The sequence below is a fragment of the Rhipicephalus microplus genome, chromosome 6, assembly GCF_043290135.1.
Source record: "Rhipicephalus microplus isolate Deutch F79 chromosome 6, USDA_Rmic, whole genome shotgun sequence".
Classification (NCBI taxonomy): Eukaryota; Metazoa; Arthropoda; class Arachnida; order Ixodida; family Ixodidae; genus Rhipicephalus; species Rhipicephalus microplus.
In genome coordinates, this window is record NC_134705.1 from 32,343,021 (window position 1) to 32,364,526 (window position 21,506).

General features: G+C 45.7%; 1 protein-coding gene across 1 annotated transcript in view; it reads left to right on the forward strand.

Moving 5' to 3' along the window:
- The window catches only part of LOC119167686 (chymotrypsinogen B), a 495,108-nt gene that overhangs the window by 120,191 nt on the left and 353,411 nt on the right, over positions 1–21,506 (forward strand). Inside the window, exon 3 of the mRNA XM_037419206.2 lies at positions 14,105–14,137. Within this exon, the coding sequence (XP_037275103.2) occupies positions 14,105–14,137 (33 nt within the window). The remainder of the gene's footprint in view (positions 1–14,104; positions 14,138–21,506) is intronic.

The window sequence follows — 21,506 nt, forward strand, 5'->3', positions numbered from 1 at the left end:
AGAAATACGTGGGAATTTACTCTGTGACACCGATAATGTAGTTTATCGGCTTGAGAGATCCATTTGCCGTTTGCAGTATCTTGGTCACACTGAAAATGTATTTAGCTACCACTTTAATAATCACAAGGCGTGGTGCACACCATGCCTCATCTGCCGATTTCTAGACATGTCGCCACTGCTGGCCATACCTTCGAATTATTTAGGGCAACTGTTTTGGAGGCGGGATTCACGTCACATTATAGGCGCGAGATACACGAATAATTTCTGATTCGCAAGTTCGGAACGGCTTCTACAACGTGTCGGCATTTACACTTTCGCTATCTAGTATTCCAGCGTTATCGCTAGCGGTGACGTAAGTTTCCAAGTAATCTTTAATGTTCACGAAGTGAACATAACAGATTATTTACTTTTGTAGATTACTCACCGTTGTTAAAATCGATGAACGAACAAATGATGCGTGACATCGACTTGCGATACTGAGCAATTCAAGACAAACTGCAGAAATTTAAAGATAAATCACCGGAAGTTACAACTCTTGAATCTACTGCAGCTTCGCTTAAAGCTATGCTGTCACGACGGAGCTCCAAACTTACTGATCTTGAAGAACGAAGCCGTCGGGCAAACCTAATCATTCATGGTGTTCTCGAAAATACGAATGAAAATGACACTTCCGAAAAAAATTGGAGTACATAATTGAAAGTCGATTGCCCGCATTCTCCGCCTCCGCCGCCAAGATAGCTGTACGCCTGTCATTACCTATTTTCAAGATTGTCAAGAGAACCAGGAAGTTCCAAATAATTCAAATAAACTGAAGGGATCCAGTATTTATGTACAAAATGATATAGCCAGTGCACGCTGCGCAAGCGCTGCCTGCTTTGGGAAAGTGCAACAGAGGAACGTGACCGTAAGAAACGGGTGACTGTTATTCATGACAAGATTAAAATTGACTGCAAACTTTTGGCTAGAATAAAGCAAATAATGAGCGTGTAGCTCTTCACCCACAAGCCACAGACTCTGATTGACCTCCTCGGCAGCCTGCTTCCAAAAATTTGGGAGTACTGAATGTAAACGCTCAAAGCTTGTCCAATAAAATACGCAAGCTCGAGTACCTTCTGCTCTCGTACGACCCTCACCTTACAATAATCACAGAAACCTGGCTGCACGAAGGTATAAAGGATTAAGTACTAATTCCTTCTACATATCAAATTTTCAGACGTGACCGGCCAACAAGAGGTGGTTCTGTAGCAATAGTTCTCAAAGATGTCATTAGTGCTCAGCCCCTTCAGCAAATTCATGAGCACGAAAATTTATTCCTTTAAATTTGCTGCCGAGGCTATTACTTCACTGTGTGTACCGTCTACAGGCCACCCTCCTCAACACACGATTCGCTGACTAAAACCCCGCCGTGGTGGTCTAGTAGCTAAGGTACTCGGCTGCTGACCCGCAGGTCGCTGGATTGAATCCCGCCTGCGGCGGCTGCACTTCCAGTGGAGGCGGAAATGCTGTAGGCCCGCGTGCTCAGATTTGGGTGCACGTTAAAGAACCCCAGGTGGTCAAAAGTTTCGTAGCCATGCACTACAATGTATCTTGTAATCAAATGGTTGGTTTTGGGATGTTCAACCCCCCATATCTTTCTATCTATTATCTGACCAAGCTGTATGACAACACGTGCGCTTTAAAAAATGATCGTTTAATTTTTGCAGGTGATTTTAACATGCCAAATGTAGACTGGCACTCTCTCGACTATGGCTCTGATGTAACAACGTCGAACCCTCTCACTGACATTGCCCTAATGTGTGATCTTGCACAGATTTAACTGTTAAGGAGTGCTCCAGAGAGGCAGGAAACACTCGTTCTATACTCGACATAAATTTTCTGAGTTCCCATGTTTACAAATGCACAATCTCTACTGAAATGGCATCTCCAACCGCAAAGCATTATTTTTATCTTTTCGTATTGGCGAAAAAAAAGTACACCGACAGGAGACCAGACATCTCATTCGGAATTACTCGAAGGTGGACGAGATGCTAATTCGCATTATCTCTGGTTCTTATACGATAATCTTTCGGATAATGTGTCGACCACTTGGGATCGATTAAAAACAGCCATACACTACCACATTAATAACTTTGTGCCAAGCAAACTTGTTAGAAAAAAAAAACAGAAATCACCCATGAATCACAAGAGACGTCATACACTGGCACCGCAAGGTAGAAATTGCTAAATGAGAGAATAAAAATCACTGCAGATTCATCTCGCTGAAAGCCCGGCTTGTAACTCGGCTAAGCGAAGCTAGGGTGAAGTACTTTCACTACTCGCATCCTATCTTTAAAAAAAAAAAAACTAACCCGCACAGTTTCTGGCGGTGCTTGAGTGGTAGAAGAAATGGCCAACCGAGATATCAGTCAACGAGTGTATTTTAATGATCCAATCAATAATGCAAGCCAACTCAAGCATTATTTTCGCTCTGTATTCACTCAGGGAGATCATGCAGACACGATCATTAGTTCTCTTTTTACCATATCTGCCGATTTCATAATGGTCGGAGGTGTCCTTTCACTGTTACCGTCAAGACAAGATCGTCTTTCTGATTATCCAGATGGTGTACCAAACGTATTTCTGCACCGTTACGCTGAGCCTATCGCGCATGTTTTTATCTATCTTCTTGGCCTTTCGTTCCGTGATTCCATTCTTCCTGATGACTTGCATACGGCGTGTGTTACTCTTGTTTTTAAGAAAGGCGTTCACCTGAATTTTGAAAACTGCCGCCCCTTATTATAACCTTCCGACCCATGCAAACTTCTTGAACACATCACCACCCGTTACTTAATGTCATTTCTTGAAGGAAACAATAATTTGACGCCTTTTCCGCATGGATTTAGGAAAGAGCTCTCGACTACCACTCAACTCGTCACCACTATCCATGACTTCGCAATATCTTGTGGTAAGCGCGACCAAATAGACACCATATTCTTAGATTTTAGAAAAGCTTTCGACTGTTTCTGTCACAGTAAACGACTCATGAAACTTTCAAACATTGGCCTACCTATTAACATAATTTAGTGGATTCGCTCTTACCTCACCAGCTGGAAGCAGTTTGTTCAGGTAGAAGGCTGCAGCTCTGGCGTTTCGCCTGTAACCTCGGGAGTTCCCAAGGGAAGCGTCCTAGGCCCTGCCTTGTTTCTCATTGTTATCAATATTATCTTTTCATCAGTTGATACCTCTGCCATTAGCCTAAAACTTTTTTGCAGATGACTGCATTTGTTACAAACCAACTAAAAGTGAAGGGGACCAACAGTGCTCGTAGTACAACCTAAATTCTCTCTCCGATTGGTGCATTACTTGGTCCATGAAGTTAAACACTAGTAAATTGGTCTTTATGTGAATTTCAAATGAAATTAGTACTGTTACGCCGCAGTACACCTTAAATATTAATCTCCTGATGGAAGTGAACAATTTTATATACTTAAAAGTGATGATCACCAATTGGCTGTCGTGGAGCAACCATATTGACGACGCTTGTTCCTCTGCCTTCAGAAAACTATGGTTTATAAGACACAAACTAAAGAACGCACCATCACAAATAAAACTTCTTGCATGCGACCCCAACTAGAGTATGCATGCATGGCCTGGGACCCATATTAAAAAAAAAGACATTATTAAAACTGAATTGGTCCAGAGAAGGGTGGTAAGATTCACCTATAATGTCTATCACACTCTTCATTTACCTTCATTACTTATGGCTACAAACAACGTTCCACTTTTGAAACAGCGTAACGCTATCATCAGAGTCAATTTTTTTCCGGCTTCGAAATCGTCAGTTTAATATCGATCCTCATGAATACCTATCTCCGTCTTCTTCCAGGCGAACGAGATATAATCATAATCATGATCTGACATCATGCCTTGCACGTAGAAACATTTCAAACACTCATTCTTTCCTCTCGGAGTCTGCATGTGGCCTATATGAGGGGGCACCTGACCGCTAGTTCCCAATTGTTCAAGTTCCTGGCAGGAAAGACGTGGGGGATGTCAGTAGAAACAATGATGGAACTCTACACAGCCTTGTTTTTGGTTTTCCTGAGATATAGCTTGCCCATGCTGAGCAATAATTGCAAGACCAATATTCGTGCTCTACAGGCAGTAAAAGCCCAAGCACTGAGAGCGTGCCTTGGTCTGCCAAGATTTACGTCAACAGAGGCAACAATGCCGATTGGTGGTGACTATTCAATACAAACTTGCATTGCCATAGAAGTCCTCAGAACGCACATCAGACATTTAGCACGTGCTCCCTGTCATCAACCAGCACTGTTGCCTTCAGAGGGGCGCCAGGCCTTGTTCGTTAAAATGATTGTAAAGTACAACGTCAAACTTCCCTCAGGCTTGGCTCCTGAATCTAAACCATCGATACCCTCTAGGAGTGTTATTCGATTTACAGTGCGTTTTAGTGTACCAGGGATCCGGAGGAAATCTTAGATTTCCTCGCCCATGCTGAAACAACTGTTTCTGTTTCTTTCGCACGAAAAATATTCAGACAGTGTAAATAAATATACCGATCGCTCCATGAACCGCCAGTGTTCGTCCGGTGCTGTAGTTGTCCCAGCAAGAGTTGTTACCATCAGCTTTAGGAATGACCACTCCGAGGCGTCTATAGCCGTGAAGCTGGCTGCTTTGCACGCTGCACTTTGTGTGGTCAATCGGGAACCACCGCAACAATGGTCAGTTTTCAGTGACTCAAGGACTGCACTACAATCGGTGCTCTCAGCACTGTGCCACGGGCCGTACGAACAGCCTGTTTTCGAAATTCGACGCTTTCTCCACACTTCACACGAGAAAGGGCCCCATGTGACGTTTCAGTGGCTGCTAAGTCACTGCGGCGTCATAGAGAACGAACATGCCAATACTGCCGCACGGGCACCTTTTGAAGGTACACGAGAAGAAGCCTACTACTTTCGCGGACAGATGATGCCAGTAATCTTCGACGGCTTGCGCGGGGATTCACGCTTTCACTATGGTGCCCACTAAGCAACCAAACCACCCAGACGAATCGTCAGCACCACCTGTCCTCTTTGATGGCTCTCCGCATGCCCACTGTGCTCGACCGAATAGAAGCCCCCTTTCTTCATCGCTTATGGCTAGGGATGGCATTTACAAAATCCTATTTTTTTATCATAGGAACGGCCACAACGCTCTCTGCAATGCCTGTTGTTATGAAGAGACGCTACACCACGTCATGTGTGACCGTCCGTTGTATGACATCCAGAGACAGTCACTGGCGTCCGTTCTTGCTGCGCATCGACAACAGCCAACAGTCTGTGGACACTATTTCAAATGCCCGAGAAAAGACATTGCAACAGAGGGCGACAAAAGCACTGTTGAAATTCCTACGCGACAAGGACTTGAACAAGCGGCTGTAACAGCATTGCCACACACCACAAAAGACAAGACTAGACTATGACTGAGTGTGCGCACGTGTGCTGCTTATTGTGCCATGTTTACCTCTCTTACATCCCTCCTCTCTATCTCTCATCTCCCAATACCCCTCCCATGCGCAGGGTAGCAAACCGGCTGCCTATAGACTGGTTAACCTCTCTGACATTTTTTTTACTCCTATTTTTATTTCCTTCCTTCTTTCCTCGAACCATTACCAAATGAAATACATTGCTATACGTATGCTTTTCCTGAACATGGCATTCCTGACATTAAAAAATTCATGCATCTTTTTGCTTATTCAACATTGTTGATACCATGCTTTATAACGTTGGCTCACGAGTTCAGTTGTGCTGCGTTGCTTCTTTGCTTAAGACTGTTTCAAGCACTTTGTGCACTTTTTTTTCTTTCTAGTAGTGTGTAATTAACTCTACTTACTATGCACTTGTTTTTCAGTTATTGCGTAGGATAGTTCGAAAATTTTCTTGTACTAACGCATTCCCTTTGTTTCCTTTGTGTTCCCTTTCTTCACCCCTCCTGCTTGGTCTACGGACTGCAGTATGTACTAAATAACAATAAAAAGTGAGCATAATCCTAAGAAAACGATCTACTACAACCTTGAAGCTTCTCGAACAACGTAGGCGTGGTTTACGCTGAACGTATGGCCACTGCCCTAATGAAAAAGCGTCCACCATAGGAATGATGGGTTCCACCATACACCATTTTGGTGGATTATGGTGCTAGAAATGTTGGTGGCACGTGGTGTATGGTGGCGTATGGTGGAGCGGATGGTGGATAGCGTGCTCCAGCCAGCAATTCTAAAGCGCGAAGCAGCGTCAGAACCGCAGTGATGAGCTGCCACTAAAGAAATAATAAAAATAAGTGTATAAAAACGATGTAGAAAGCACGGGCAAAAAACTACCACAGCGTGGAATCGATCCTGCTACCTTCGGGTTTCCAAATGAGCACACTCACCTCTGCGCCACGCGGACTTTTCTTTTCATGGTATTGAATAAAGTATTTGCGCAATAAAGACAAATCTAGTGAACAAAAGTACAATCAAATCGCGAAAATAAGCGCTCAAGCGTTACTCATAAACACCCAATGGCTAACACAGCGTGAGTTTCTCACATGGAAAGCTCTTCACATCGTGTTATGCAAAAAAAGGGGGGTGAGGTCAAACAGGTTTCTAAGATTGAGTACCAGTCTGGTCTAAAGTCTAGCTCATCGTAAATGTTTTTGAGGTGGGCAGTAACTTGAATGCTTGAAGAGGTGGTCGGCTCTGCATTGTGGTATTGCATTCGTGTCTTCCACAAGCTGTGCATACACATGAGGATTCTTCTTTCTATGGCACTTTCTTGACTAGAGGTCAAGTTAATCTGACATTTACACATCACACGTGTTTCATGTGTGTTAACGCATCAAACAAAGATATTACATCTTCAACACAGTCGGTAGTCTTATACATATCTCTTATACATATCTTTGATAACAGCTTCTACGAAACACTCATGAACGAATAGAACTCTTACATCACACTGTCTGTACAATAGCATGCTACGCCAAACAGAATGAAGACCAAGTAAGAAAATAACGTCCAAATGTTATACACAACTATCACAAGGCAAAAAACATATTCTATGTGAAGTAAGAGGTATATCTTTTTTCAAAGTCCCCTGTGAAATGTCCCAAAAGAAAATGGCATTCTTACAATCAATAAGTACATCCTAAATAGTCTCAGGTTTGTTAAACAGGAGACACCTGCTTCCGCATGGTACATACATTCCTGTCTCTTCAAGCCACGCTTTCAGTGGCAAGGTTCCCGTTGGAAGTTTGAAAAAGAAAGTTTTAACATTGGGTGGTGACCACATGTTTTTCACTCACTTAAGTACGTCTTGTCCACATGACTTTTCATACTTTGAATGGTAAAGCGCCACAGGAAAAACATTCTGTGTTAAGTCTTTTCCTTAAGAAACCATATGAGAATACAACTGTGCGTGTGAATGGTGACAAGGTGTGTCGTTCTCCCCTGTCTGAAGATACAAAAAAGTCAGGCATGTGGTGCAATACCGTTGTTTGAAAGAAAAAAAAAACGTAAAAAAGCGTCTCTCTGGTCTATTATTAGCAGGAAACGGGAAATTACTTGGTTAAGAAAAAGATGGCACAAAGATGGCCCTCCTTGCTTAACACACCCAGACAAGTTCGTTCTAAATGTTCGCTCTCATGTAGCACTCCAGAAGAACGTTTCAATTACCCTGAGGATTTTATGAATCTTTTACGCATACAACTAAGCATGATAATATTGTATAAAAACGATGTAGAAAGCACGCGCAAAAAAAGTGATTTTCACCTTTGGTGAAAATCATGGTGGTAGAACAGAAGAGTGAATGTCAAATTCACTGGGAGTCGTCTCCATGCATGTCGAAAATGAGAGTTTATGCATATTCGCACGCACTTTATTAACTTAAAAGTACGGCTCAAGCAATAGAGTGTGCAAGAGTTGCCAGAGTGGCGTTGTAAATAGTACATAATTTTAGCAGCCAGACACACGTTATATACAGCTCACCGAGAGAAAACTGATGTCACGACCGCCCCTTCCTCAGCCTTTTCAAGCCAAAACGCTTCACTTTCTTGATACCTGTCCAATGGTAACCCTTGGTAACGCGTAGGTGTCGTGAGCCATGAATATTTCCGAAAAAACTGGGCGTGAGGTCCCAATTACCGTGCCATTAACCAATGCTTTTTTTTCTTTGTTCATAAAGCTTCCACTCGTGTCACAAAAGCTTTCACTGATTTCCGATAACGAAGTGACACTCTCTCTATCAACAGCAAAAAGGCAATATCGTCGGCGTATGTCAAAACCCGCACTTTATATGACTACAACCTTAAAACACTGCGCCACGCCGACAGATGGCAACTGCGGTGTTGAAGTAGTTAACTTACAAACTCACTGTTTAACTTCAGCTCTGTTTGTCACTTGCTCGAGATGGACGGGATGTGCACCTGCTAGTAAAATTTGCACATTTGATAAACAAGAACATCTGCTGCCTGAAACGATTGCCACTGCGATAATGGCAACAGCGCTATGTTTTTGTTACAATTTACAACTGCAAGAAAAAAAAAACAACTCAGTGGACTGAGAAGAAGATAGAATTTATCGGCGGCTGCTGCCAAGTTTATTATTCATTCTCGCTCCTTACAAAGGGTGATATCTGTTCAGGCTTTATGACGCTTTTATGGTTATTTGATGGGTACGCCCACACAATCGATTGTGACGTTTTTCACGCAACGCACAGTGCAATCGTGCCAGCGCACCGCTGTTGCTCCGTCATTTCTGATGGAGGTGGAATTGTTGTAAGCCCGTGTGCTCAGATTTGGGTGCACGTTAAAGAACCCCAGGTGGTCGAAATTTCCGGAGCCCTCCACCACAGCGTCTCTCATAATCAAATGGTGGTTTTGGGATGTTAAACCCAACATATCGATCAATCAAATCAAGCTGTTGTTCCGTAGTTAGAAATAATTACACAACAGCTTGGCCAAAACGAATGCAGTACGCCAGAAACATTATATGCCATCATATTGGTTCAGAAAGCATACAAATAGACGAGTCTTTGTTCCCGCATAAGAGCCAGTGCAGTGCCGGCGAGTGTGATCGGCGGCAATTGGTGAGGGGAGAGGTTGCAACGCGCTTGCAACCTCTCCCCTCACCAATTCGATGCAATAACGTCTCAAGGTGCCTCAGACGCCCGATAACCGGGCGTCTGAGGCACCTTGAGACGTCCGCTTTAATAAATTTGTATTCGCTGCCGCTTTTAGGAAAGAGCGCGTGAGCGCCTTCGTGTTCCGATCTCAACCCCTATACGTCCTGTTTGTAGTAGGAATGCATTGTTCGCGCTCAGGGTGCATGGGGCACGTGTCACTAAAGGAGCATTCGTGGCTCGACTCGTGATACAAGGCGTGTCAGTATTCACTTTCTTCCCGTTTGTTAGTGTTGGAGCAGCAGGTTGGAACTAATGATGGACGCAGAATCGTTAAATGTCAACGATGGCACTTATTGCACATGATGCTGCACACACGCCGACAAAACCGTGACATGTGGTTGCTTCTACCGCAGCGGTAGCAGCATCGAGCACCAAGCAAGCGAGCCGACTTTTTGTCCGCTGAGAGCTGGATACTGCACTCCGCGATGCACGACAAAAGGTATAGCGTAAGGGGCAAGCTACTTTCGTAACTGCAAAAAACTTGGCAGCGAGTGCGGACATCACTAGCACGTGTCCTACTTGCTCTGGATGTTGAACGACGTCTTCAGGTAGGAAACGTGAAAAAGCTGACGCTGTTTGTCCTGACCAGCCTTCCTTTTTGATCATAATGTGGGTGCTCAGGAAAGTATTTTTGCAACCTAGCGAGCTCTCTCCTGAGGGGTCGTGGCAGCAGACGCATCCAACGACACTTCATTCACCTTATGGCGGTACAGTATGGCGAGGACGACAGGCAGGCACTTCCTTAGCATGTTGTTGGTGGAAACATTGTACTGGTCAGATGAGACGTTCAAGCCACTCAATGCAGAGGCTTGAAAGTATCTTGCAGTAGAGCAGACAAAGCGTCTCCGCATCTGCCGAAGACTTGACAGGCGCTAAGGAGAGGAGATGGTCAAAGTGCTCGTTAATCAACTAAACGCCAACCAAGACACTCTTCCAATGTGCTGACAGCGTTGTCGTAGTCATCTTCTGTCAGTCGGATGTCTTCGATGGCTCTCTTCACTGCACTGCTCAAGTAAGACTGCAGGTACTTGAACTTCTCGATCTGCACAAGGTCTTCAATGAGGTGTATGGTGGCACTGATATTATCTCAGAAGGATTGCCAATCGCTAAGTGCGCCGGAAAACGTCAGAACCTGTAGTTTCGACAGGACCACTGTGCAATGACGTGGCATAGTTCCTTTACTGGGTGTTACATCAGCTGATCACAGTGAACAGTCACTAACCTCGCTCTGTGCTGAGATGGTGTGCCACCGGCAATCGGCATTTGGTGAGGTAGCCTTCGGCCTCGCAGCACTCGTTTCTGTAGCCTTGTTTGCCGTCTCTCGGAGGATGAACCACGCTCGGGACACGGCATATGAGACCCTTCGGTCGTACTTTTTCCTTGTTCCTTCTTCAGGCTGGCAAGCTCGGTGTTTATCTGCAGCAGCTATATAGGCAACGTGACAGTCTGCTTGAGCGGCATCGGAGTGGAGCCTGCAGCTCGTCGGTCAGAAGCGTGGCAGATTGCGTTACGCTGGCCCTGGCAACGCCTAGGTTCTTGAGCGGCGGCTCGACTGATGCCACAGAAGCAAGAAGTCTTGGAAGGGCTTGACCAAGGGATTTCGGTGCGAGAAATAATTCCACGTAATAATGAAGCAGAACCCTACGCCAAGAACTACATGGTTTTTGATGATGATGATGATGATGATGATTTTGATGATTATACTTGTTATTCTGACACTCACAAACAAAGAGGGATCGGACAAGAACCGAGCGGCAGGATCTTTAAGTTAAAGGCTTATGGTTTTACAAACACACAGTAATTTTGGATTGAAAATACATATATGTATATAGAAATGAAAGCCAAAAATCCTAAAAGGAGTACATCTGAGCAGGGATCGATGCAGGCTATCAGATATGATTTGAGATAGAGGTAATGGTGGGTCTAAAATGAATAATATATATATATTTATATATATATATATATATATATTGGGATATATATATATGTACTGGGATCGATACCCAGCACTTCCACCAGTGTCGTGGTGCAGCGCGAACCAAAGGCAGATGAACGTTGACACAGCGACTCTCAGCAGCCGAACAGCAAGATCGCCTTCTTTATCTTCAATCAGCCAGAGCTCCACTACCTGGTGTCCGCCAAATCCCCTTATTGTCGTTTTGGTCCACCAGTACACACGCGTCAATATATATATATATATATATGTATATATATATATATATATATATATAATGATATATATATAATGTCACACTGACGAAGGCTGACCCACCAGCTGAAACGTATGTGAATATTAAAAGTGTTTCGTCGTACGTTCTCTACGGAGCCAGTGCGCTTCCTTCCTCGCTACGTTACGTGTATATATATATATATATATATATATATATATATATATATATATATATATATATATATATATATATATATATTGAACTTGTAGGGAAGGCACGACAGGTCCGGGTATTTTCTATGTTGAATGAACTTGAAGATAGCACATTTGAAAAGGAAAACGTATTTACTAACGTTTCGGCCGTGCCATGGCCGAAACGTTAGTAAATACGTTTTCCTTTTCAAATGTGCTATCTTCAAGTTCATTAAATATATATATATATATATATATATATATATATATATATTTATATATATATACAGGGCATTTTAATATGGTAACATGGCAATCGCTTTGTATCAATTCTGTAGTCAAATACCGCAGAGCAGACGTCCCTGTGGCTATAACCAAATTTAATGCTGCCAAGCGATAAAATTACTGCAGTATTTATTTCTAATCCTAATTTTTCAAGTGAAGCTACCAGGTATCTTTTCGTCTGATAAGAAAATCGGTGACAGAATAAAATGAAATGATCCATCATTTCCATTTCTTCGAAAACCTGACATAAAGGCGATGCCTTTAGACCAACTTTATGCAAATAATATTTTAGTTGCAGAATTCTACAACGCAATTAGGTATAAGTAACTTCCAATTTCTACCACTCGCGTCAAACTTCCTTTTTCTCTTCCACCACCCTTTCATGTTGCTATCCATCCGCGATCATCGGCAACATTTATTTCTTGCTTGTTTACTTTTTCCTTATTCTACACGTGGTTTCGCCTGCGTTACGCTAAGCGCAACGGCATACGACAGCGCGGGCCACTAAAGTTTTGCGCACGTAATATTACTGGAAGAGGAGAAGGAATATCTCAGCTCGCTCTCATCATTTTAGATTACGATGCGGAATTACACACCAGAATTATTACTTACATAAAGCTGGACTTACAGAATCTCCGTTATGTCTCTTTAGCAAGGAATTATAATCAATAGATGATTTCTTTTTATTCTGTCACTGATATTCTTATCAAAGAAAAAGATACCTGGTCGAACAAACTTAGAAGCTAGGTTTAAAAATAAACGTGGAAGCAATTTTCTACTTCGGAGAGATTACATTAGGTTATAGTCACAGGGAGGTTTGCTTTGCTGTGTGTGCGTACACAATGGTCACAAAAAGATTACCTTGTTAGTCTTTTGTCATTATTATTTTCGGCTACGAGACTACCTGAATGCCTTGCTCATAACTAACTTACGTGATGATCCTGCCACCCGGTTCTCAGCCGATCTCCCTTTGTGGGTGAGTGCCAGCGAAGCTAAACGCTCATAATCATCATCATCAATTCAAATTTCTGTTTCCCCATTATATTATTCACCGAATTAATGGTGAATCCACCGTAACGGGCACGAGCCCAAACAGAGGTTCAAGCAAGCAAGCAAGCTCTGGGATGAACCTGTCAGCGCTGCAACCACTATAGTGTACCCATATCGAGCAAATGGTATACAGACTACAGTATAGCTGCTCGTCATTCCCGTTATTATAATCAAGGCACTTGAAGAACAGAAGAAGAAACACTGTCCCTAGCGCGCTCACTATGCTACCGCTGGCGGTGCTACTCATGGTTTTTCCTGGGTTACGCCAAACGATGACCGCATACAACCACTCGGATCCTTAAAGCCCCCCACACCTAAAAGCGTGCTCAGGCGAACACTACATTACATAAACTGTATTCATGCTTCCATGCTATTACCTGTTTGTTTGCTAGTTGGTCATGCGTACTGTGGTAAGAGTGCATGCCATAAGGTACGCAGAGTGCTAACATTTCTGAAGGTATCTCAACACATTTTTCGTTTACCTGGTTTCTCTCAGGTAGTAATATACTGGAGCAGGCAGAGAAGCCCTGAAACATGTTCGTATATTTTTGCCAAATTGAACACCATGTACTGAAAAGTAATCGTTCCTGTATTTGCATAGATAGTTATGTCAACATCCAGTGTCTGGGCTTTTTCTAAAATATATTTTCACTATGAGCGTGATCGATTGCGAAAGTATATCTTGCTTGCTTTTGCATACGTTTCACACACAGAATTTCTTGTAGTGTTCTTATGCGTGAATGCGTACACCAGCCAAGTTTCATACGCCTAAATCACGGGTGGACGCAAAGGTGCTATACTAAAACATCGGTAGATTGTATTCACAAGACGGTGCTCCCGCTCCTACCTACGTACACTACTTAATTTAAGCGCACCAAATTTTACTCGCGTGCACATTTATATAAGTTTATGGTACTGAGACAAGAAAACAAAAAAAAACGCTTCATCATTCTCAACAGGATTCAAAAAATGAACGATAAACGTTATTCGAACATCCCTGACACATTCTTAGGGTGGAAACTGCTTGATGCTAGAGACTTTCAACAGTGTTTTTTTTGGTGCAGTCGAGCTCTTTCAGAAAGGCTAAATATGTTTTATTGAAATCTTTATGAACATTGTCTTGTGTCCAGTTTGTTGGATGTAAAATTAAAGACTGAATTGTAGCTGTTTATCTTCTGGGGCTGTCGAAAATTACTTACGAGATTCTCTTTTTCAGCGGAATTTCACACTCAACGAATCTCCACCACTGGTAAGTAGTTTATTATACAGCTTCGCAACAGTGCATTCAACGTGTGGCTCTTCAAAGTAGTTCATCCTGCCCTGCTATAGGGCCGACATAAACGTCACTTTGATATGAAAGAAAATCGGATGCTACTTTATGTGCTCTGCGATAGCATGCTGGCTTTTACAACACTCAATTGCTCAACCCATGTGCTAATTCTACAAAACTTCACTATTTATAGACCAACCATCAAACATATTCACTACCGGGTGAAAAACATTTTGAGCAGAGTTCATTCGCACCAAGTAAATGCACGTTTTCAGCTCTTTCCTCCTTCTCCCCCCCCCTAAAAAATCTGATCAGAAACCTCATGAAAGGAATGTCATGGCATGTGTAAAAATTAGCAAATTTTTTCACCACGAGGGTGCTTTACGCCGGTGTCCCCCAAGACAGCAGTGATGTATTTCAGTAACAAAAATAACACCTAGAAAACTGCACTATCAGAAAGCAAAGTAAAAGCTCCGTTAGTGGGAGTCGAACGCAAGACCTTTCCGTTCACGACAAAAAACGCCAGGCACACTACCGCCTGCGCCACGGCCACTTACAAACGTGCCTTTTATATTGAACGCTATGCTACCACAGGGATATTAGTAAAATAAAGTAATGCATCATGACCATAACATTCACAATTATTTCTTCAACGTGTCGTTTCTACGCGTTTGTCCTATTCGGCGTGTTTTGATAGGATAGACGGGTGGATGAAAACATCCGTATATGCAGTGATGAATGACTGGAGTTCCTAGTCCAGGACCCCTTTGGCTGCACACCGGTCTTTGCTCGGGTCACCAGGGCCTCTTGAACAACATGGTCCGGATTAGACAGTGGCGCTCCTCAGCCATCTCTACTGAAATTCTTCAAAGGGCCACTCACCACGTTTAACAATTTTGTGCTGACAAGCGCAATGCGTAGACGGGGCGTTCACGGTGACATCTGTCAAAATTTGCAACGCTACGCACCGCGGAAATGGGTCAAATTTCAGGATGAACGCTGCTCCCTTTCCTTTCGCGGGCGCGCGCCCAGAGATAGAAGGCATGGCGTGCACCTATAAATTGCCCTACGTACCCCGCAGTGCAGTGACGTTTGTCCTCTGCGTAGACGACTGCGCTTTGACGTTGCCAACAGTGACACGTCACATTGCAAAATTTATTTGCCACGACATGCGTAGTCCATGTAATTTGTTGCTTGAGAAGATTATTAAAACTTGAGATAAATATTGAGACGCAGTAAGAGAATGTTGGCGTCTTTTTTTTCAATTTTTTTGTGTGAATTGCAACAAGCTGCGTAGCTAATGTGCCAGCGTTTCACGCGCGCTCGTGTCCCCGTGGTCATTACATCGAGCAGGCGACAGCCGAAGCGAAAGTAACACTCCCTCGAGTTCACTCATTGTTCGTATCTATTCTACCGCGTCTAAGCCAGCGTTTCCAAACCATCCCGCAGAAACAGGCTGTAGAGCACAAAATAACGCTGGTAATCAAAACTATGCCGTTCGCCTGCTCGGAGTTCGGGCTTGTTCGGGCACGTAATGCGCAAGTGACCTTTTGGTCGAACGCCGGTGAGGGTATTCGCCGCGAGATCAGGCTATAGGTGACAGCACTGCCGCGCGAAAGTGTGGATAGGCGGTCGGTGGCGCGTATACAAATACACGCAGTTGCGCTTCGTTCCGGGTGGTCTGAGCCGACTGTCGGCTGATACAATGCGTTGACTACTGTTTATGGTTAATATCTACGCTCTTCTCAACTGAATCGGTGCATGACTTTAATGCAACTTTAACATTACCCGTGAGTTAAGTGCTTCTGCCTTTCAAAGGGATGCTCGCCCTGGGTGACTCTATTCACGCTCTCGCACTAAATCGTGCCTTCGTTGTGTTGTTTGTACGTGGTTAGCTTGTGTTCTGCCGGCTACGCAGTGCTGTAACGTGACTGAACTAATTTACAGCTTTATCATAACATACTACAAAAAAGGGAGAAAGGAAGATCGTAGAAAGCCCGTATATCTGTGCGATTTGTTCGGTACCACCATTCGCACCTTATGCGCATATGATTTTTGTTTTCTCAATCTGTTCACCATGAAATCTGGGATGGTCGATAAATCTAATCACGAAAGCTTAGTGGCTCACGGCGCTTTGAGCTACACTGCGTTTACCACATGTACGCACATGTTCTTGCACTATTAAGAGAGAGATAGAGACAGAATAAAATGAGGGAAAGGAAGAGAGGTTAACCAGAAAGAGACGGATCCGGTTCGTTACCCTTCACTAAAGGAAGGAAGAATGGGGAATAAAGATGGAAAAGAAATTGTGCAAAAATCTTATATGAGAGTTTGGTAGAAAGCTTTCGTCGATTGATTTTGTGCATGAGGGTGCTACAACGAAGGCCTGAATAATTAGACAAGCATGTTTTTTTTTCCGACAAAAATTACCACTGCCTTCCGTCGGTCAATAACAATGCCACACAAACGCTTAAAAAAAGATGAATTTTTCCGTGAAATTATATAACATTTTATATAGGGCATGCCATCTCAACTAATTTTCAACGGAGGGCTCTTTAAAACGTTCTTAAATCTAAGCACACGGTCGCGCATAGTTACTCTGTTTTAAGTACAGTGTGAGTACCAAATTCTCACAGTTTATGTGAGAGTAGGGTGCACGGTAAAGAACCCCAGGTGGTCGAAATTCCCGGAACCCTTCACTACGGCGTCTCTCATAATCATATGGTGGTTTTGGGACGTTAAACCGCACAAATCAATCAGTTTATGTGAGAGTAATATTTCTATGTAGTCGTACCACGACGAGAAAAACAAAACTAAGCTTCCACGCATTATCGATAAGCTACAGTGCCATAGTTGTACACCTACCAACAGCGCGTAAGTGCATGACCAAGAGCCTTTTATTTTTTACAACCGAGTCGCTATAAAACGCTGCATTCTCCCAGAATTTAACAGTCCTCGTATTTGTAAGGATGACAAGAGTATTTGCGATGCGCTAGAAACAGAAACCAGCCCCCACTCTGAAACAAGGCTGGCGAATGAAGGGCACGACGACAATAAACAGCACTTTAGAAAGTTGCACTCGCCGATTTGATTTATAAGCATTAGCAGCCGAGAAAGGCCAAATGCTTTCATACGTCGTTTCAGGCATATGTAAAAACAGTTACACTCACGCTGACATGACCGGACAAACCACACTTTGAGAAAGTGCATGACGTACGCGCACATAGAAACACGGCCCCACCGCGGTTGTCCAGTGGCTAAGGTACTCGGCTGCTGACCCGCAGGTCACGGGCTCGAACCCCGGCTGCGGCGGCCGCATTTCTGATGGAGGTGGAAATGTTTTAGACCCGTGTGCTCAGATTTGGGTGCACGTTAAAGAACACCAGGTTGTCAATATTTCCGGAGCCCTCCACTATGGCGTCTCTCATAATCATATGGTGGTTTGGGGTGTTGCATAGCCTTTATGTAGGTGAGGGGTACTTCTCAGGGTCAGACCTTATCGTTTGTGAGCGGTGCCAAGTTACATGTGTGGCATTAATGAGTTGAGGATGTGGTGTAAGCATATTTTCTGTACAAAATCTCTTGGGTTTGAGAAATTTCAGGGTATGTGGCCAAGTGCGCTATTTAATCTGGAAGGACAGGTTTACCTGAACTGATTGATTGATTGATTGGTTAATTGATTGATTGATATATGGGGTTTAACGTTCCAAAACCACCATATGATTATAAGAGACGCCATAGTGGAGGGCTCCAGAAATTTTTACCACCTGGGGTTCTTTAATGTGCACCCAAATCTGAGCACACGGACCTACAACATTTCCGCCTCCATCGGTAATGCAGCCGCCGAAGCCGGAATTCAATTTCGAGACCTGCAGGTCAGCAGCCGTGTACCTTAGCCACTAGACAACTGCGGCGGGGCCATTCCTGAACTGAAGCTAAAGCCCCGGGGTAAGAGAGCTCGGGCGGAAACATAAGCCAGCTCTTTGCTTCTGAATTCACAGTGAATAGTGTGGGGATCTGAGGCGCGCCTGCGACCATTTCGCGGGCATTCCGCCGCAAGGCCACACCCTTTTGCTTTCCTGCTCTGTTAACACCACGTGGCGATAGATGGTGCCACGTGCGGTCACGGCATGTGGTATGCGCGCGCCGAGGGAGTGCTCTCTTCTCCCTGGTCGGCGCCGGGTAAGCACGTGTTTTCCTTCGTCCGCGTTTCCTTTGGGACTCGCGGACTGTAGCCTGCCTGGGGTGGCCTTGGGCACCTCGGCAGGCGTGTTTACTTGAGTGCTGGCTTCGGTAGCGTACGCTAAGCCCAGAGCGGTGCCTAGTGCTTGAAGTGGTCGTACCACAACGAGCCGCACTTGCCGTAGGCCTACGCGTACGAGGTTTGCCCTAACACTCGCGACCAGGCCCATTGGCCATCGTGAGAGTGCGCAGCATAGCCGCGAGGGACCTTTTCCCGACCGGTGTGTCAAAGCTCGCCATTGCCAGCTGCGACGTGCTCGCGGTTTTCCCCTTATTGTGAACGTCCGTGTGCGGGTGCCTTTGCTGCCCGCGTCCCGGGAGCGGACGTTGTAGTGTTGTTCGGGGTGCTGCCAGAGGCAATAAAGTGTTGTGTGCTTTTGAATTAGAACACTGTCTATTTGCCGCGCCGCGCTAAACGCCTTATTAGTAGAGCGCGCGCGGAGCGGTGCGATACACGCGAGTAAACGGAGTAGCGGCGCTGTGGCTCGCTAAGCGTGAACCCGCGGTGATCGTCCGCTGCAGTTAGTAGCGGGGTCACCCACACTGGCGCCCAACGCGGTATCAAATTCTCATTAAGCCTTTGGTTAGTCTTAGCGAGTCAGTTCACCTGCGCGATTCGGGCTCGTCGCAACATGTCAGCTTCATGGCATGCCGCGTTGCACAAAGAGGCCACCGCCTCTATTTACGGGCGCCCTTCGGCGCTCGCCTGTGTCGTCACCCCTTTTTGTGGTGAATACACTCCTACGTGGTAGCTGACGCGCGATCTCATGCCCCCTGTGGTCTGCCGAGAACCTGGATTTTGGTGCGACAGCCGCTCACGGTGCCTTAGCACATGCAAGCGTCGGGGGCGAAACAGCGGCGGAAGGGGGAGTCCCCTTGAGGACGACCTTAGCTGCTATCCAGGTAAGCGGCGAACTGCGTAGCGGCCGAGCGGGGGAACTTTCCGAAGGCCACCGTGCCGAGAGCGAACCCGTGACGCCGTGCACGCGGCGGTTGCTGCGGTCCTGAGTGGGCGCGATACCAGACTCCCCCATTTGGGAGAATGGGAGTTGCTTTCGGCAGCGAAGAGCTACTGAGGGCTCAGCAGAGTGATCCGTTTCGAGTCTCGGAGGGACGGAGCGCCGTATACGCTGCTTGCTTTGCGGCGGGCGTCGTCAAACCGTCTTGAGAGGCGCGGAGCGCCGTTACGCTGCTTGTTCTGCGGCGGGCGCGATTAGGGGGCTGAAACAGCGTGTGTCACTGAGTGCCCGGCAGATTCATTTTGCTGGACCATGATGGGCGCCTGCTGAACTATATAGCCACTGACGACGAGTCCATTGACCCGTTAAGGTGGTTATGCCCAAAAGTCTGAAAGCCGCACTGTTGCGAGCCTCTCACGACGAGCCCATTACCGGTCACCTGAGTGGCTCTAAAGTTTTTGCGAAACTGAGCAAGGTTGTGGCTTGGCATGAAGCGTGACATTTTTCGCTATTGCCGATCCTGCCACGTCTGTCAAACGGTGAAATCAAGGGGTGGCAAGCCGCCCGGCTTGATGAAACCAATTGTCAGTGAGCGTCCGTGGCAAGTAGCCACGTGCGATCTAATGGGGCCGTTCCCCAGAGAGTAAGCACGGGTTCATACATCTGATGGTAGTTGTTGACCATTTTTCCAAATGAGTGGAGCTGTTTCCGCTGCGGAAAGTGACAGCGCAAGTGGTTCTAGAGAGGCTACAGGAAGTGTTTTGTCGGTTCGGCTTTCCGGAGAGATTGATCACGGACAATGCGCCATATTTCACCGCTCGGGTGTTTGGTGATACGTGCCGTTTCCTAGGAATAGATCACTGCACCACTTCGCCCTACCATCCTGAGTCCAATTAGACGGAGTGAACAAATCGTACGCTCAAACCGATGTTGGCGGCCTTCGCCGAAAGTCAAAGGGACTGGGCAGACCATTTGAGTGAACTCGCGTTAGCAATCCGAACCTCCGAGAGTCGCCCTACTGGTTTCTCTCCCGCCTTCCTTAATTTCGGAAGGGAGTTAGCAAATTCGGTGACCAGTGTCATGCAATGCCAGTTCGGAGACGAGGAAGAACCGGCAGACTGTTCTGCTTACGCTTCCACACTTCGGGACAGGCTTTGTCGAGCTCTCAGTAGAACGAGGCAAAGTTTGGCATCAGCCAGGGCTGAGCAAAAGGCCCAGTACGACCGAAAACGTCGCCACCTTTCATTTAAGGTGGGTGACCTCGTCCTGGAGTGCAACAACGCTCTTAGCGACGCGAGAAAGGGTTTCTCAACTTCACTCGCTCCAAAATGGCTTGGTCCGTACCGAGTGGAAAAAGCTTGGACTCCACTCGCGTACTTGCTGAAAGACCCGCTTTCGGGAAAACTCAGCCATGCCCATATCGCAGACCTGAAAGCCTTTGCGTCGAGGTCTGACGAGCCAGCGCCCAGTGGCTCTTCGCGCAAGCAACGGCGCACACCCGGCGCGGCGGACTGCATTCGGACCACGCACAGGTATAATCTGAGGAAGCGGTCACCTTAGTGATTTCGCACCAGACGGCGGGCTTATTTCCGCAACCGAAGGCCCTCATTTTCACTGTCTAGTCTCAGTTAGCTAACTTCTTTACCGCCAGTGCTTGCAAAGAAGTCGGTTCTGCCCAGTTACTGCTGCTGATTGTCATTTTAGTGCTGTTGTTTACTTGATGTTTTTTCCCGTGTTTCCTTTTTATTTCTTCTCGCTGGAGGAGGGGATTGTGATTGGTGCTTTAGCGGGGGGGAGAGGGACAAAGGATACTCTGCGCTTCCTTTGCGCTGCGCGTTTGGAGAGACCCGACCATCGGAAGTGTGTGTGCGTGCGTGTGGCAACAACTTAAGAAGTCACCGACCCCTACACCACCTTGCACTCTGGAGGTGTTCGGAGACCTGCGGTCGTTAGGCAGCCTAGCTGCGCCCTGCTCCCGACCGTCGCTGATAAGCTCTGCTGGCCTTTCTATCACGGCTCCTGCACGAGGCCAGCTGTCGCAGACGCTGTGCACGACTCGACCGACGCTGCAGGACGCCTCGCAGCCAGTGGATTTGGCGACCTTGATTCCAGCAGAAGGGCCGGCTGTCACAGCGAGGTCGATCCGA